Source organism: Catharus ustulatus, chromosome 4 (genome assembly GCF_009819885.2).
Source record: "Catharus ustulatus isolate bCatUst1 chromosome 4, bCatUst1.pri.v2, whole genome shotgun sequence".
Lineage (NCBI taxonomy): Eukaryota > Metazoa > Chordata > Aves > Passeriformes > Turdidae > Catharus > Catharus ustulatus.
This window is the reverse complement of record NC_046224.1, coordinates 26,678,614-26,696,580: the sequence shown is the minus strand read 5'-3', so window position 1 is coordinate 26,696,580 and position 17,967 is coordinate 26,678,614. Positions and strand designations below refer to the sequence as shown.

The 17,967-nt window shown below is 43.0% G+C and overlaps 1 protein-coding gene across 2 annotated transcripts in view; it reads right to left on the bottom strand.

Moving 5' to 3' along the window:
* The window catches only part of SYN3 (synapsin III), a 188,636-nt gene that overhangs the window by 16,584 nt on the left and 154,085 nt on the right, over positions 1 to 17,967 (bottom strand). For both annotated transcript variants that reach the window (XM_033058014.2, XM_033058013.2), the window contains 3 exons: positions 9,844 to 9,986; positions 4,591 to 4,665; positions 1,167 to 1,269 (listed from right to left, as the gene is read on the bottom strand). In XM_033058014.2, the coding sequence (XP_032913905.1) occupies positions 1,167 to 1,269; positions 4,591 to 4,665; positions 9,844 to 9,986 (321 nt within the window). The remainder of the gene's footprint in view (positions 1 to 1,166; positions 1,270 to 4,590; positions 4,666 to 9,843; positions 9,987 to 17,967) is intronic.

Here is a 17,967-nt window from a genome sequence, read left to right as displayed (position 1 = left end):
TGATGAATTGCATACAGGAGCAGACCCATTAGCCCTGGCCCCATCAATTTAGGAAAAGACAGAGGCTTGCCAGCATTTGGTTGCTGGCAGCACGCTTCTATCACATGGCCTTTGACAGGTCACTGCTCCTCTCCCTAGGGAGTGCAGATACATAATGCAGGAATGCACAGTCACTGGAGGGCTCATGTGGTTCTCATCAGCATCCCAGGCCTCAGCGGGTGGGACTGCTCTCCCACACATAGCTTTCCAGTGTGTCAGCACCCCTGCATGAAGCCAATAGGCTGGTTCTGCTTGTCTTTCTCAGCTGGCTGTATTGGTGGAGTTTACAGCAGGTCAGATGTTGTGTCTCCTCAAGTCACACACAGAGGCACTTGCTTACTTGCTGGATTGTCTTTCCTCCAGGGCATCTCTTCAGCTTCCTCCTTGATTTTCCAGCCAGCTTTTCCTTCTCTGCCCTGTTAGGATGATCTGAGTGTGCCATTTACCCCACTTCCATATCTGCCTCCTGGCCTGGGAAGGAGCACATTGAACTTTAACTCTCAGAGCCACAGTCTGTCCAGCCCTGAATACAAAATGCTGTAGTACACATTACCCATAGTAACCTTGTGGTGCTTTGTCATGATGGCATGGCCTTTTACTGTAGTGAATACTGTCTGGGCAAAAGATTTTAGAAAATACACCTTTCTTCTTTTGCTCAATCAAGTTGCTCCTGTTGCTTGTGAACCTTTTGCTACACTCTCACCATTTATTTTCCTCTTTTAAACTAGGTGCAGCTAGGATTTTTGTTGGAAGTCCCCTTTAAAGTGACTGAAGAGAGGTTCATTCAGAGAGAAACAGAGATTTTTAATGAACTGAATAATCTGCTGGAAAGCTGAGGTGGCCAAGCACTCTGTGGCTCTCCATTTCCTTTCACAGTCCACAATGAGAAAGGAAGGCATTTCAACCCTGACACTTTGCTGTGTATCTGCTAGTTTGTCTGGGGCTCTGAATCGGTTCCTAACACATCAGTGGACCATGGCCTGAGGATGCAGGTGGGCATGGAGGAGCACAGACTGCAGGAGCATGCAGGGGTAAGTGAGCACGCTGGTGCATGTGAACTCCAAGGCAGAGTGCTTGCAGATACACTTCCCAAAGAAGACTCACATTCAGGTTGCCCATGCTCTCACCTCAATGATATAGTCTTTTCCATCTTTGCTGTGGACAGCTTTGACAGCGCAGATATCAAGACCTCCAAACATTTCTGCGCAGGCATCTGCCCAGAGTCTGTACCTGCAGAAACCACAAGAGTATGGCCTAGGATTAGCTGTCCTTGGGTAGTCCACCAAAACCAGCCAGCCACCCGCTGCCCATAGGAACACAAAGCCATTTGGGAGCCCTTATTACAAGGCATCCTTCATGTGTTTTGCTGGCTCCTTGACTCCTTCTCTTGTGCAGGAGATGGAGTGAAAAAAAGAATCTTGCCTAAAGTTTCCCTTCATTTCAGATTGATTCAATCCTGCCCTCAAAGCCACCTTAAAATGTTTCTTCCCCTCCTTGGTATTTGCATCAGATCTCCAGTTGGTTGTCATTCAGCCAAGCTATAAATATTTAGCTCATTTAATCTCCCAGTAGTGTTGGCCCCTCAGCGTTTGTATTGGCTTTGCCTGAAAGCCCTCCATTATGCAGGCAGCTTTCTCCTGATAAGATGTCCTGGACATTAGGACCGGAATAGGATCAGAAAGTGAGTGTTGAATTTAGCAAGAGGTAGCCATTCCCTCTCTGATCTGTAATGCAGTGGCTCCTGCATTTTACAATTTGATTTCAATTTTATCCTTTTACAGTCTCCTGCCTCCTTCTGTCCCTTTGGTGTTGTTCCTAGTCAGGCAGTCTCATCATGTGGACCAGGCACTTTGTTGGAGGGCGACCTTCAGGCTGCACCACTTCTCCCTGTCCATTGCAGGATGGGAATGTGGTGGTCCCTTAGCTACCCTGGAGTCAGAGGAGGAGAGAGAATGACAAGAGGCATATTATGGGGGGACATCCCCCCGCTGTGCAAATAAGGAGGGAGTGAGGCGGCCTGGTTTTATTTCCTGTGCAGCTGTGCTGTGGTCCCGGACATTTAAATAAAAATAATAATCTCAGAACAGCAGATCTGTAAGCAGGACTATGACAAGATGCAGAGAGGGGAGGGAAGGCCACAGTCTCATGAAAACACTGACATTTTGCAGACCCTACAGGGACTGGGGAAAGAGGTGTTCTGGCTAAAGAACAAATGTACGTCCTTAAAGCCAGCCAGAGTCCCTATAGCTTGGCAATATAATGATCAACTCGTGTGAACACAATGTCTCTGAGAAGAAAAATTATGACTTATATGACTACTGGTGCTCTTTTATCCCTAATGAGGAGACCAAGTGTGTTCACTCAAGGACCCCCAAGGAAGACAGTGTATGAGGAGGAATTAGTAGCATAAGGAGGAGCATGAGTCAGGCAGGAGGCACAGAGAGCACCCCTCATGCACTGCTGTGGCCGAGCATCCAGGGCCACCATTGTGGGAACCACCTCTGTTCCTGAGGAACATCTCTAGATGTCTGGGCTCAGCAGCCAGGCTCAGGGAATTGTTGCACATGCCAGAGACTCTGATGGCTACACATCTTCAACGTTTGTTTGCCATAGGTGAGGACAGGCAGCATCAGAGTGTAATAGGAGTATTATAGGGTGAAGCGCGTATTTATGCACATGCACAAGGTGTTGCATTTTCAGAGGATTTACTGTCATTTCTGCATTACCTGAACATTTAAATCCTTTGTACTTACTGTTCAATACAGTAGGTACTTCAGGTTGTTCCTACTCATCAGAGTTTGAGCACATTCCTGCATTGCTTAATGCACTGACAACTCACAGATTTCAACAGGGTTTGTTGCGTTTATGACTGAATAAGGCTGGAGTGCTTAATTGTGGTACAATTAACAAAACCAACCTTCAAAATACAGTGTTGCAGGCTGGCAGGAATCTGGGTTTTAGTCCTACAACACTGTGATAAGGTAATGTCTACCCTTCTTGTGTCTAGTTTCATCTGTGTTATAAACAGCCAGGATGCATCATCATGTCTGCTCCCCACAGTACCATTACGGTCTTGCAGAGTCACCTTCAGCATCTGATTTGGGCTTGGCTTCCCTGTTCTGCAAAACTAAAGGTGAAGAAGGGGCCTTAGATGTTTGCCGCACAACTCTTGTGTTCCCAGAGGAGACATTTCTTTAATCTGGTCTGAAAAAGGACAGAGATCTGCCATCCCTTTCAGAGAATCGATTTCTGTACTATGCTGTCCTTACTTTAAGAAAATATAGGAAATGTTCAAATGAACCTTTTAAGCTATAATTTATTTCTTACAATATTATACTTGTAATGTAAGTAGTGAGAAATGCCAGGCTTTCATCTATTTAAAGATCCTATGCTCTTCTGGGTTTTTTTTTCATCTTTAGGATGAAGTGGTGTTCAGCTTGTGGGCAACTTCTTCCAGGTCTGTAACAGTTAATGAAGGAGAGTGAACCTCTGCACTGCAGGCAGGGATTCATTGTGCTTTAGTCTACACCTCTACTGGAAAAATATCAGTGGTCTGCTAATTGAAGAAGGTGGAAAACTACATAAAACTACATAGAACTACATAAAATTGTTGCATGTTTTTCTCAACAGCTTTTCTGAACAGGTTTTCTCTGAACATTCCTTTTATTATCCTTTGGACTTGCTTCAGCTCTTTGCTATTCCTCTTCAATTGTGGTACCCAAAACTAGAGAGAGTCAAAACTAACTGACTGACAAACTGGAGGTATAATCTGAAAAAATCTTAAATTCACTAAGGATAAATACCTGCATGTAATCTATGGATTCTATAAATCTATGAATAATCTACTTAGATGGGATGGAGAAAAGTCATGAGAACAAGTGTTAGTTCTCAGGATAGGAGTTACAGCAAAGCATGTTACCATGAGCCCACAGTGCCAGGCAGTTGCAGTATTAGCAAATATCACAGTGATGTGAATACATGGAATTAGCATCTGCAAATTTTAGTCTGTAAGATGCATGAGGGGATTCTTTCTGCTCTGTTCAACAGTGAGAAGACCTTAGCTTAGACAGTGACCATTTTTGTGAGCCTAAAGCAAAAAAGTGGTTTCACCACTTCAGCTTACAGTTTTTTCCCCTCTGTTAAGCAGAAGAAAAACTCTTTTCTGCGTCTGCCTCTCATTGGTGATGTACTTAGAATAACCTCATGTTACTTTGTGTTTTGTGCTTTGACCTTTCTGATTTTATCCCTACATGTTTGTACTGGTGTGCTTGACCTAGCATGCTGGTCTTGTTTCCTGTGGTTACATTCACTAAAGATCTAATGATTTAGCAATGTTGGTTTCTAGCTGTACTTTCAGTCTGTTCTTCAAAATAGGACAGTTTGCCTTTGTGTCCTTAGTATTTTTTTAAGAAAACACTCAGTCTTTTAAAGTCTTTATCCAGCCTCCCAGGAGACCTCACTTACCAGTTCTCTCAATTAACCAGTCAGAAATACAATTCCTCCCTTCTAACCCAAGAATAGCTAATACTGTCTTGAAACACTCTTCCTTACCTCTCTGTCATTGCAATCTGTTCTAGCATCGCAGAACCTGTGTTTGCCTTCCAGTTTCCAGAGATGGAAGTCCTCCTAGGAAAACAAACCAAAAACATAACCTGAACATGAAAATAGACTCCTGACCCATCCTCCTGCATACTGTAGTCCCCATTCTTGACTCTCTGCTTGTACAGGAGGGGATGAGGTGAGGTTATTCCTCCCAGAAGCCTTTCCAAATCCTTCCTGAACAACACTCCATACAGGATATGTTGTTCAGACTCATGAAAAACTGACTGAGGATTTTAGGTAGAGAAACCTCCAAGGAGCCTTAAGCACACATCAGGCTCTGTGAGTACTTTCTTTCTTTATACATCAGACCTCAGGGAGCTGAAATGTGTGTAAAAGATCTCTAGGATAATCACCCTTGTGTTTTGCAATGGGTAACATCCTCCATCCATGGAACAGAAGCTCTCCAGGCAAATATTTGCCGAGCAGCTTCACAAAATATCAGTTCTGACATTCTGGGTCTACCTAAATTTGATTTCAATTGTACTTCTGTGTTCATTTCAATTTGATTTCAGTGGTACTGACATCTCAGAATATGTTATCATACTGTCTTTTCACTGACTTTTCATTTACCTGCTGGTGGCTCACTGTGTTCAGATCTGGAGAATTTCTTACTTCAAAATCTTTGGAGATTCATTAACTGCAACTGATAGTTAATTTCCAAAAAATGTGTTGTTGCTAGAAAATATTGAATTTCACCATCACTGTCAGGGGTGAAAATTTTTCTTAACCTTAGGCCCAAGGCAGACAAAGGACAACCTTCTCTGATAACACTCCAGATAACCCTTCCATAATGTACAAGCTAGGACAAGTCAACAAGCTGACATGATATGTCCAGGAAGCCTTTCCACGCTGAAGAAAATTTAGGTAGAGATTTATAAGGGAGTATGAGGTGTGATCCAGCACTTCAATATGAGGTTGTGGGAGCCCTTGCTGCCAGTTCTCTCACATTTTCAGCAATATGTGCAAAAGACACTGAATTTGCAAAACTGCATTCCGCAGTGGTAATACTCATGTCCTGCTAGACTATAAACTTAGATCATTACAGCTGACTACCCAAGACTCCCCTTTACTCTTGTGAGAGACACCCTGGAGTGCTTTTTCCAATTCTCCTGCAAACTGGTATGTTTAGCTGCTGTGAATTTTAAATTGTCTTTGTAACCATGTTACAAAGCGGGGGGCTGAAAAAGTATGATTACTGTGTTGAATAACTGTGTTTTCATATAGTTTACTTTTGGGCCTGTTGCCTTCACCCAGCATCCATTTTAATGCCTTACTTCCTAAGTAAAAGAATGGATTCCTCCACAAGCTTGGATTGTCATGAGCCCTTTGATGGCCTGTAAGGTCAGTGTTCAGTCCTCAGCCTTTCTTCCTCTTTTGATATGGGATTCTTAGGATTATGTTTTTCAGTTCTGCAATGGGAAGAACTACTCTTTGCTAAAATTTATTTTTAACAAAAAATTGCCCTGCAGTGGCAGAGAACATCCAAAATCCCATTAGTACTGGTGGGAACTCCTGGAGTCTCATTAGTGACAAGATGATTTGACATTGGTGTTTAGAAAATGTACCTGGCATACCAAATGTAAGCAGCTGTGTTGTCCCTAAGAAAATGAAACCACAGCTTGACAGTTTTACAAGGAAATTTGACATGGGAAAGCTCCCAAAATAAAAACTCTGCTCAAGCCATTGGGCTGATTTATTGGACATGTTTATGCCTATCCATCTTGAGCCAATTTTGGGCATAAGATTTAAAATATACCTCTCTGCTGTATTGCTGACTTTCCTGTTAGGGAAATGGAAGAGTTTTATTTGAAGCCCACTGGACCAGACACCAAACCCTACACCACAGCCTCTGTCAAGATCACTCCCTTTCAAGCATGTCTGAGCAATTCAGGTATCAACTGTGCCCCCAAACTTACAGAATTACTGCATATTCTCAGTTGGAAGAGGCTCAAAAGGATCACTGAGCCCAGCTTCTGGCCCTGCAAAGCATACTCCCCAAGTCACATCACGTGCCTGAGAGCATTGTCTAAATGCTTTCTGAACTCTGTCAGGCTGGTGCTGTGACCACTTCCCTGGGGACCTGTTACAGTGCCCAATCATCCTCTGATGAAGAACATTTTCCTCACATCTAACCTAAACCTCCCCTGACACAATTTTAGGCCATTCCCTTGGGTCCTGTCACTGGTCACCACGGAGAAGAGATCAGTGCCTGCCCCTCCTCTTCCCCTGTGATGAGGTCTCCCCTCTGTCTCCTGATCTTGAAGCTAAATAGACCAAGTGACCCCAACTGCTCCTCATACAACCTCTTTTCAAATTTATTTTTTGTATTGTATGAAGCAAAAAAGGAGACTGAAGAAAAAAAAATTTCCTAAGGATGTCCTGCTTCAAACCTTATTTCTCTTAGGGACTGAAAGTTGAAGTGCTTCCAACTATCCTAAACATCAGGGAGCCACACAGTGTACAGTCAGTATATTAAAGAGAAGGACCCCAGACATTCAGAGATCAGTTCCTCAAACAGATTTGTGACCACAACACCTTCAGCATTGTTTAGGAGAAGGGGATAAATGAGCAGATCAGAGCTGTTGTGTCCTATCTCAGTCTCTAAGTAGTTCTAATTTAGACACAGGTAATGTGGTATCCCCTACAGAGCACATTGAAGTGCCTTGGAGGTGACAAGGTCAGAAATCCCATTCATGAAAGTACAAAGGGAGGGTATTACCCTCTTGCTAAGAGCTGGTGGCAAGACTATCCCTTGCCTGAAACTCAGTAGCTGCTGGTTTAATTCAAAGTGAACAACATTTCATGAATCCTACTGGAAATGACCCCCTATTTGCCTCCAGCTGGGGTCAGTGTAGAAGCACAATTTTTGCCCCAATTTCCTCTGTAAGCTATTTTCATGTTTTCTCTTCACCAGTATTACAATGACAGTAAAATACACTTGGTGGAATTTTAGGCATGCATCATATGCTGCTTATCTGCTGCTTTCAGACTGGCTCAAGGCATGGGCTAAGTAGGAGTTTGTTAGCAGTGTAAATCTGGAGTCATTGCACTGAAGCCAATGGGAAACTGAACTGAAGCCTTGGGTCATGGTCTGGAAGGAAGTGCATTGAACATCTGGGGCAGGGAGGAATGCATGACTCACCCTTCAGCATCCTCCCTCTGGCAGATGCTTCGTGCAAAGTAAACATATTCTGGAGAATTTCAGTGCAGTCTTTTCTCAAAAGAAAAGGGGCTTTTTAAAAGTCTATATGTGTGGGTGAAGGTATAAAATTACTGGATGGATTCCATGGCTCAGAGATCAAAGAAAGTCACACAGTATGACGCTACTGCAGATGCTGAAATTGCCTTTAAGGCTGAGATTTGCTAGCATGACTAATGGTTTTGAGTCTCCTATTTGGGACACCAGTGAGAGCTCTGATATTTTGGGTGCTTTTACCTCTGTCCTTGGACATAACAGGGACTTATACTATAGAAATAATCTATTTTGTCTAATGCTGTGGTGGAAGGAACAGTCCCTGGTAGGACTGACTATACCACTCTCCCAAGTTCACATCCATAAATGGCTCTCTCAATCTAAATCAACCTCTTGGATTAGCAAGTCACTGGGTGAATCTTGCTGTTTGCTTTCTTTGCTAATGAGCTTAATTTCTCATTAAGGTGTTCTCTGTTCATGACTGTTTTCATAAGAAATAATTTTTTCTTTAAAAACAATTGTTTGTGCAGCTATACTCTCAAGTGGGATTAGGTCTTAGTGTGACTGCTTTCTTTCCTCAATCATCTGGTATTATTTCTGATCCCTGTTCTGGATGAGTGCATGGTGAGTGCAAATTATAAGTAAGGAGAGAGTATGGTCAGGCTAACTTGGCCTTTGTTTCAGTTAGAGGTAGTTGAGGAGCAGGCTCTGGAGCCAAGGCTGGGTGTGTTGGCAGGAATAGGGAATTTTAATTGATATTTTAAACCTTTTTTCCTTTGGCCAATTTGAGTCAGACTCTCTGAGATGTTAATGTAGTATTAGGCAATTGTGCTATTGTTGACCTGATTCAATTAAAAATAAATTTTCTTTCATTGAGATCACATGAAGTAGGCAAATGTCCCCCATGTCCTTCCTTGAAGAATGTGACTCAGTCATTATTTAGTTTTCTTAAACATCACTGTGCTAGGAATTCAACTGGGAATTTTAGGCAGTTATAGCTGAAAAATATGTGATTGTGTACATTTGTCTTGTTTAACTATGTTTCAGCAGAGCTATGGCCTAGCGGTTTGCAGACATGGACCCAAAAGTCACAGTGTTGTGGGTGTTAGGTAACGCATGCAATTTATCTGGTGACCCGAAGAATGTACTGCTGGAACTGACTACTTGTCCAGAATTCTGTGATTGGATAAGGAGCTTCTGGAGAAGCTGTGCTGTGTGGCTTTTTTCATTTACTGGTTTGTAGTAAGAAACAGGTGTCTTACTGACTCATGTGGTTACATCTCTGAGTGTGGTGACTACTGAAGTTTGGCTGAATGCTTTTTAATACTTTTAAACATACCAGTGTTAAAGATTGCTGTCTCTCACTACCCCACAGGGCAAGGAGGAGCTTTGGGGCACCCACAGAAATGTCACTCCCCCTCCTCCCTCTCCACACACATAATGCCCACAGAAGCTCTGTGTGCTGCCCTGGCTGAGACCATTTGTAGCTGGTGTTCTGTGACCTGTGTGTGATGTGGTGCTGTGGTCTGCAGCTGGGGAGAGGATAGGGTGCTGCTGTGGGCTGAAGGATGGGGTACTGCTATGGCCTGGACAATAGGACTCCAGGAGTTGCAGCTAGTTCAATCTTTTTAAATTTTTTCTCCGGGTGGAAAGTGGGCGGGTTGAGTTCCCGCTAGAGGGTACTTGGAGCTGGAGGATTTTGCTGGGAAAGATGAGTCCTTCAACAACAGGATGGAGAGGTGATGGCAGAGCACAGTCATTATAGTGGGAACTGAATCTCAGAAACAGACAAGAGATTTACATTACAGAAACAATGACCTGACAGTGACTAATGGAGAAGATGATAGATGGATGAGGGATCTGGGTTCAGATGTGGGAGGAGAACAGCAGGGTTATTCTTCAAGGAAATTAAGTCAGCTACCTACTCCTGCCCAGAGCAGACACCGAGTCAATCACATCCATAGCACTGTCTCCTCCCCCATCTCACTCTGACATAGCCATGCACTCACATGTAAGCCTTGTAGTTGCTGCCAATTTTCTGGATTCGGATGTCATATTTGGAGTCAATGAATGGCTCGGTGGTGGCATAGGTTTTTGCCATGGCTACTATGCTGGCCATGTCCCGGAAGTCGTGCTGGTTCTCAACTTTGACCTTGATTATCAAAATCCAGTGAAAAAGAGACAAGAGCAAAAAGAACTTTGTGAATACTTTGTGAGTAGGAGTCATCTCTGCACCTGAATAGCACAATGTCAGTTAAATCCCACACAGACACAGATGAGGACAGAGCAGTGCTTCTGTGATTCAGAGAAGTTTCCCAGAGCAAACCAACCCAGAGCAAATCTGTCCCATTCTCCTTCCTCATGTATCAGCCCTAGTAAACCTGACACCAGAGAGGCACCTTTGCACAAGTGGCTCTTGCTAACACTCTTTGCTTTTAGGATGCTTCAGAAAAATATTCAATCTTCTAAGAGGTATTTCTTCATTTAAACTTTGCAACTGCTATTTCTCGTGTTGGGACGGATGAAAACAGAATATTTTGGGTAGTCAGGAAATACAAACCAGTTCCAAGAAATCAACATGAGAGCTGGTTGTCTGCAACCTCTAGGCTTCAGTTCCCTGGCATTTCACATTAACCCCCTCCAGACTTTGAGGAGTTGTGCAGGTCTCTTGACTGGACACAAACTCTGAAGGAAAGGATGTCTCTGGGGGAGTTTGTGACTCTTGGGGAGACTTGTGTGAGTGTGAGGCAATGGGCATATGGGTTGGATGTTAGACTTGAGCCGCACTTAGAAACGAAAGAGCAGTTGAGACCTAGAGCTACAGTATTTCTGAGAAGACGGCTTTTCACAGATCTGTATTCAGTTATGGGAAATGCTCTGTATCTTAATGAAAAAAAGAGTGAAATGAGGAATGACCAAAACAGTAGAAGTTGTAATGATATAATCAAACCTCTACAAAAGCTGGCTGATTTGGGAAAGCCAAACTGAACAAGCAGGTAAAAAGAACATACTGGACAACTTACCCTCACTCATATCTCTTACCATGGTCTTTAGTGTATTGGCAAACACTTGTTCTGGGCATCAGAGAAACCTGTACAAGTCTTGTTCCCTAGGGCTGGACATATGCAGGAATGATGGATTAATTTTTGGAAAATACACCACGACTGTATGAAAAGGATGAGCAAGTGAGTGACTTTCTTTATTACCCTTGCTTTGTATTTTGGTAATGCTTTGAGACCTCAGTTGGGGGTTGCAACCCTGCTTTGCTAAGTATGCACTAATGGGTGACAATCCATCCGTCTCTTCTCCAGAAGAGTTTCCCAGCTGCATCACTGTGTGTTAAAGTAGGTGATGCCAGACTCCGCGGAGCCAGCTGAAGGAAGCACATGCAATGGTATTTGGAGTTTCTTTGCAAAGAGCAAACAAGTGGTTTTATGTATCTGCTTTCAGCCATAAGAGAGTGGGAGCCATCTTCACTAGGGAACAGAAGACAAGCTTGTTGCTAACCTGTTTTACCCTGTTTAGATTGTTTTGTCTAAGTGCCAGCTAACACATAGGCCAAAGATTCAGCCACATCCTGTTGCAGAAAAGTTCTCAAAAACTGAACAGTTGCGGGGAAGGTGAAAAGTGCAACTAGTTTGACCTGTGATATTTCTAGATGCCTGAATAGGAAAAAGAACTTGTCTTTGCTTCTCCTATTACTGACCACCGAATACCCCTAGTCCTTCTCCCTTTTGCTGTGGTGAGGGCTGTGCTCTCACCATCCCGGAACTGCTGAGGAAAGGAGCAGAGGGGGATGACAGTCATCTGTGGAAAGGGAGGGTACTGGGAAAAAAAAAAGGAAATAACAAATATAAAGGAGATAAATAAAGGCAGCCATTACATGACATCCAGGAGGAACAGACTTGCTCTAGGCTGTGTTGTTTCCCTCTCTGTCCCAGGGAGATGTTTGGGACAGGGTGAGGTGGTAGGAATGCCCTGGAGGCAGTGGAGAGAATGGGAGGGGGAACCCAGAGCCTGGACTTGCAAAATACCAGAGGGAACAATGCAGGCTGTGTTGGAGCTGGGTATTTCTGTTGCACTGATAAGAGCTGCCCTGGGCTGAATGACATCAAGCAAGAGAGTCCCACCCAGATGAGATGATCACAGGAGGGACTGCAAGGGCAGGCAACACTGACATGGTGTTACAACATATTCTCCTGGACCCTTTTGGGAGTGAGAAAATACAAAAGCCATTATATAATGACCTACTTGGAACAAGGATGTTTGTGGGATTTGAAACAAAGTGCTATGCTTGTGCAACAGATGTCTTTGAGCCCAAACTGAAATGTTTGCATTCTCAGCCCAGGAGCATTTGACCCAGAGCAGAAGAAAGGATGCAGCTTCCCCCTCCAGATTGGAATTAGACCATATTGATATTGCTAGAAAGCAGCTCATCTTGTTAAATGTAATGTTTCTTCAAAAACACAGCATGCTATGGAAAGGAAGGGTCCGTTTCTTCCTCCTCTCCACTACCCCTTCCCTCTGGGGAGAGAAGGAAAGCAATTGAAAGTGTTCTCTCTAATGGGCCAGAGGACTTTTGGCTGGGTTAATAAAGCGGGGGGACTCACTGGGGACTCAAAGTAAGAAATGAAAAATAAAGATGACTCCCACAGTGCTACACCACTGCACAGTCCTCAGGAAACAGCTCTGGCATCTTCCCTGGCCTGTGCCAGAGTACTTCCCATGGACTTTTCAGAGAAAGCAACTCACAGAAGTCCCCTTGTAGGAGATCACAGCCTTATTTCCCACCAGGCATCAAAATAATCACCACACCAAAGCTGAAATCTGAGCGACCATTTGTTAATTGTTAGAGCCAGCCAAATTTGACAAAATAACAGCCGTGTTCTGGGTTAATGCTGGTTTATCCCAGGGTACGGTTATTCCTTCATAAACAGGAAGCACTCAAGTTACAGTCAAATTAGATTTATTTTTCTGCCTTATCTATTGAGTCCTCCATTTCATTAGCTTTCTACTTATAAATTTTGTATAAATAATTTCCTCCTGCCTTGTAACCCTTTTAGATGTCAATAAAATATCCATTTTCGTAACAGAAGAAAAAGTCCCAGACATAACTAAGCCAGGGTAGATGCAGTGTGACACCAGAGGGCATTATTTAAGAAAGTACTATTAAAAATCAATCCAGAGCAATAAGAGACAAATCAGTCTTCTAAAATGGCAGGTTGACCAATACATGAAACTGATAAAAGAAGTTGAAAAGAAACTAACAGGAAGCCATTTTTGCCTTCTCCCTTTTTTATTTTGCAACCTTCTTAGGATAAATGATATATCCCATTAACTGCACAGAGGAGTGCAAACAGTGAGTACAAACACAGCCCCTGCCCTGGCAGCCTGTTTGCTTAGCTGTGCTGGCTGTTTGAGCAGCAATAGACTCACTCTGAAGCCGTAAGTTGCTATTTGCTGTAGCATTTTAGTGACCTGTTAAAAAGGGCTTGGGCCGGTGTGTTGACAAATGCCTTTTCTGAGTAAGAAAGCTCTTCCTTCCCCTCTGGCTCTCTTCTCTAACCCAGGCACCAGTGATGCCCTAGCATGCTCCCTGCTGGAAAGGGGAGTCTGGCTGGATCACTGGGGACATGCTCACACAGACGTGACCATCCCTTTGCCCTGTGGTGGCATCTCAGAGTCTGATACTACATGACCTGCATCTGGTACCTGTTGCCATCCTGAACCTACCAAAGAAGCACTGATCTTTCTGCCTTTGCCTGGAGAGCAGTCCAAGGGGCAGGTCATGAAGAAACATTCTGCTCCGTCTCTGTTGCCAACCTCATTTTGAGGCCTTTCTTGCAAAGCAGGATTTTGGATTGGTTCAGGCAGAGTTGAAACCCCACTGTGGCAATCTCCTGGGCAGTCTGAGCTACACCTGAGGTCTGTGTGAGCACAGGTTCCTTCAGAGAGATCTATCTGGGTAGAAACTTCTGCTGCCTCTGTCTCAGTTCCCTCATCTGCTGCCTCTAGTACATCCCAGACGTTCCTGGACACGAGGGTCCCAGGGCTGTGGCTCTCCTCCCTCATCTTTAGCCCAAGCGCTGCAAGATATTGCTTTGCAGTCCCCTTTTGCTTTCATTATGTAGCCACATGAAAAAACAATCAGCCAAAGTGCCATAATTATCTTAGTCTGCTAGGACTGCCCTAGCCTTGCTTTTCTTGAGCGTCATCCAGTTTGAACTCTGCCTTTGAGGTTAACTCTGCCCTACAGGCTAAACACACATCACTTTGGAGATAGCTTGCAGAAGCACCTTCTGTGTCCAAAATGAGGTTAGAGCCAGGTTCAGCTGGAAGGTGAGCGTCCAAGGCTGAGCCAGGGCTGGACTTGGCAATGTGGTGTTTAACTGAGTCTTGGTAGGCTTGTGAAAATGCACAGTCTGAGCGTTTTCCTCCAGAGGAACTGGTGCAGCCACACAAAGCTTGTGATTTTTTTGTGCTTCTCAACTTGCTCTCAGCCTTTCTGTAGGGACCCTACCATCTTGGGATAGTGGGTCTTCAGAAACAGTTCTGTGCAGATGGTTGCCTGAATCTCTCCTTTCCTCTACCTCAAATTATGCTCTCATTCTCAGAAAATACCCAATCCAACTGACACACAATCAGTTCAGGCCTAAATTTGACCCACCCCAAAGGAGTGAAGACACAATGGCGTCTGCATTTCCTTATTATCCTCACACTGAAGTTCCCCCATCTGCTGCCTTTAATGCATTGAACCTTCCTAATACAGAGCCCACGTCTTGGCTGCTGTGGTCCTTGGTGCCTTGGGTCAGCCACTGTTTCCTGTGTGCAGCAAAAGCTTTTAGACTGATGTGCAAGAAATGGGGATGTTTTTGCTATTTTCAAGACATTTGGAACATCCTCACTCATGAGTCAGTGGGAATGCAGTGATTGGGCTGCTCTGTTGTGAATGAATGTTATATGTCAAGTCATTATTTGTCTTCTCTAAAAGAAAATATTTGTTCCTTGACAAACTGAGGCAGCCCTTTCCCTTCCTTTCCTCTTTAGCACACTGGATTTTCAAAGCTCTCACTTTTGGAACATTCTATTTCCAGTCCCGAGAGAGACAAGGTGACGAGCTGTCCTTCCTGATAAAAACCTTGCAGTATTTTTACATTACAGAGTGGCTCTGTTTAGTTTGTGCTATATTTATACCAGTGAAAAAAAAAGAAGCAGAGAAGTCTTTCCCATCCAGTAAGAGAGAAAATAACTCTGACCATATTATTATGAACAACAAGTTTTTCTTCTACAATGTAATAAATGAATCTGAGCCAGGATTTGTGCTGGGAAGGTGTTTTTATAATTATGGGGCAGGAGGGGACAGGAGGTGACTCTTAAACTGACCTAATTAGAGAGGTCTAAAAATAAAGTAGGAGTAGCAAAATATACATGTATATGTATATATATTTACAATTGATATAAATATATGTAAAGTCACATGAACAGATACTGGTTTTCCTCTCTTTGTAGATCTGGCAGTTGCTTCCTTCTCATGATCTGATCAGGAAGAGGTGAGGAGACTCTTTAAGTGAATTTGCCGTACTGGGCTCTGTTCCTAGGGCACTTCAGGGTCATGTTAATACACAAATGGCAAATGCTAACCCACTCAGAGCTTTATTCTTTTCCATGGGCTCTGGCATTGTGAGATCCGGAGTCAGGAAGAAGTGTTATCCCTTTCTCACAGCAGCCCTCTCCCTATTCAACAGAGACCCCCCAATCACTTTTGGGGTAGGTAGGCTCGAACAGCACAATGCTTAAAAATGTCTTGACCTCTAAGGAGCTGTTGGGTAAACAAAAGTTCGGTTCTGCACATGGAAAGACATCTCCTCTCAGTTCCATGATTTCCCTCGAAGATTCCTTGAGCACTGTTGATCCTGTGAGTCTGGGCAAATTAAGTACATGAGAAAGGTCCTTCTCTGCTGACTCCATTGTAAACAGTTGTCTAAGCAGTATTTCTACAAATATTTTACTTGTATTGATACTGCACAGGACCAGCAGCACAGAGAGCACTTCTTGTTATGATCTTTCAGTGCCACTGAAATATGAAGTAACTCCAAATTTTGGAAGTAGGATAACAATGATCATGGGAGGGGCTGAGGGGCATGTGTTCTGCTTTTAGATTAGAAGATTGTCTGTTCTGGGTGAAGGCTATTACTAGTGTCTCTGTTCTAGTCAATAGAGAGTCTGTTGTTTCTGCATTTCTCAATAGAAATTTCAAAAGATGCCTTTTATTGCAAATTTGTTTTCTCCGTCTCTGTGTGCACCTCACACGCACACATCACTTGGCAAGAGCATTTCTTGCATGAATGGTATACTGCCACCCCTTTTGGTTCTGATCCTGAATAATAGCTATTCCTCTCCCAAGCTAAAGACAGTTGTGGTGACCCACCCTGAAGGGGAAGGCAGTCAATAGAGCCTATTTTGTACAAGTCCTAATGTGTCCTTATTTTTCATTTTAGCTTTGAGGATTCTTCGTTCTCTGATTAAAAAATGTGGTGAGTGAATTTTGTGAAAATTATGTCAAAACAAACAATATGTGAAAATGAAAGTCTATGACAATTATGCTACTTCTAACAATTATTGCAAAATAATAAACACTCAGCACTTACACTGCCAAGAAAGTTACGAACATGAATTAGCAATAAGTATCAGGTAATCAGTATAATTCCTCTGGTCTGTAACACAGAGAAACTGAAGAAAACTGTGAAATGAAACAAATCTTTCTGAAAGCAGATGGTGGAGCTCTTTGGGGAAGAGGCATTTTCTGTATCCAGAATCTTCTGGCTCCTGGCCACTGCCTCAGACAAATAAAGAATAACACTGTCTGGACTTCCCATCTTTGCTCATTCTTCTACATGTTGGTGCCTCCCATCACAAGTGATTTTACCGTTAATAACAACAACAAAAGAAGTAAGAACTTCCTTGACAATTTCTGTTGGCAATAACATTGTAACCTGAATACTCACATCCTTTGAAGCACCAGTTACAGGTACACATACATGGCTCGATATCTTGGCATCATTTGTTGTAGTAAGTACTGTTTTAATACTCACATGTGTAATTTGGCTAATACATTGGTTATTCTATCCTTTGTTTCTCCAGTCACTGGTTTAATACAAAACATGACCTGATGCAGGTGCTTTATTAACATTTACTTTGTTGCACACATCAAACCAAAAGCAAACCTCTTTTCATATTACAGCTAAAGATCTGCTATTTCCTGCTATCATCTCTACTTCTGAAGACCAGTGCAAGGAGATAATTTAGCTCTCTCTAATCTCACTGGTTATTGCTTTTGTGTTATGGCGGTTAAAAACACCATAATGTCTCCTGGGAATTCCTTCTTCTTCATTACTTTATTGTAGGTTTGATTTTGTTTTTATCTGTAGGTATTACTTTTCTAGTACACCCAAAATTCCGCTTCTCTGTATTTCTCCTGATATTTTCTGTGGTTTCTTTTGTCAATCCCACTTGGGCTTGAATGCTACTGTTTCAAAAAAAGCATGAAACAAATTCTTGTTACTTGTGTTTTAAACCAACTGATTTATTCTTTATTTTAGCTTTCTCTCTTCTCTTTTTGCTCTATGCAATGAAATGCAATGAGACTGAAAAGAGAAAATTTAATCGGTCTCAACTTTCCTTCAGGCTGCCTGTGGCTGGAGAAGGTCCCAAACTAAAACCATACAGTCAACAACCCTTGCTTCCTGTACCTTCCTCATTTACAGAACAGAGCAGTGTTGAAACTCTGTGCCCAAATGCACATCCAGGTTTTGCTAGTAGTCACTAATTTCATAACGGACTAAAGTAAACTTGGCCTCAGACCAATTCTTTCTTCTAAGATGCTGGCTGTTAGCCTATCTTCATCTGGAATGACTTCCTACATACCCTCCTTGTACCTCTGAGTACAATTGTGCCAGGAATCTGAATAGAAACTCTCTTCCTCCGTAACTTGTGAGAGCAAAAATCAACATAATTAAAGAATAAAACGGGAGGCAAAGTATGAGGTGGAAGACGATCTGGTGTGTGGTGCAGAAGACAATAGCTAAATGTTCTGCTGAGAACATGCTGGAAATGCTGCTAACATTGAAATACTT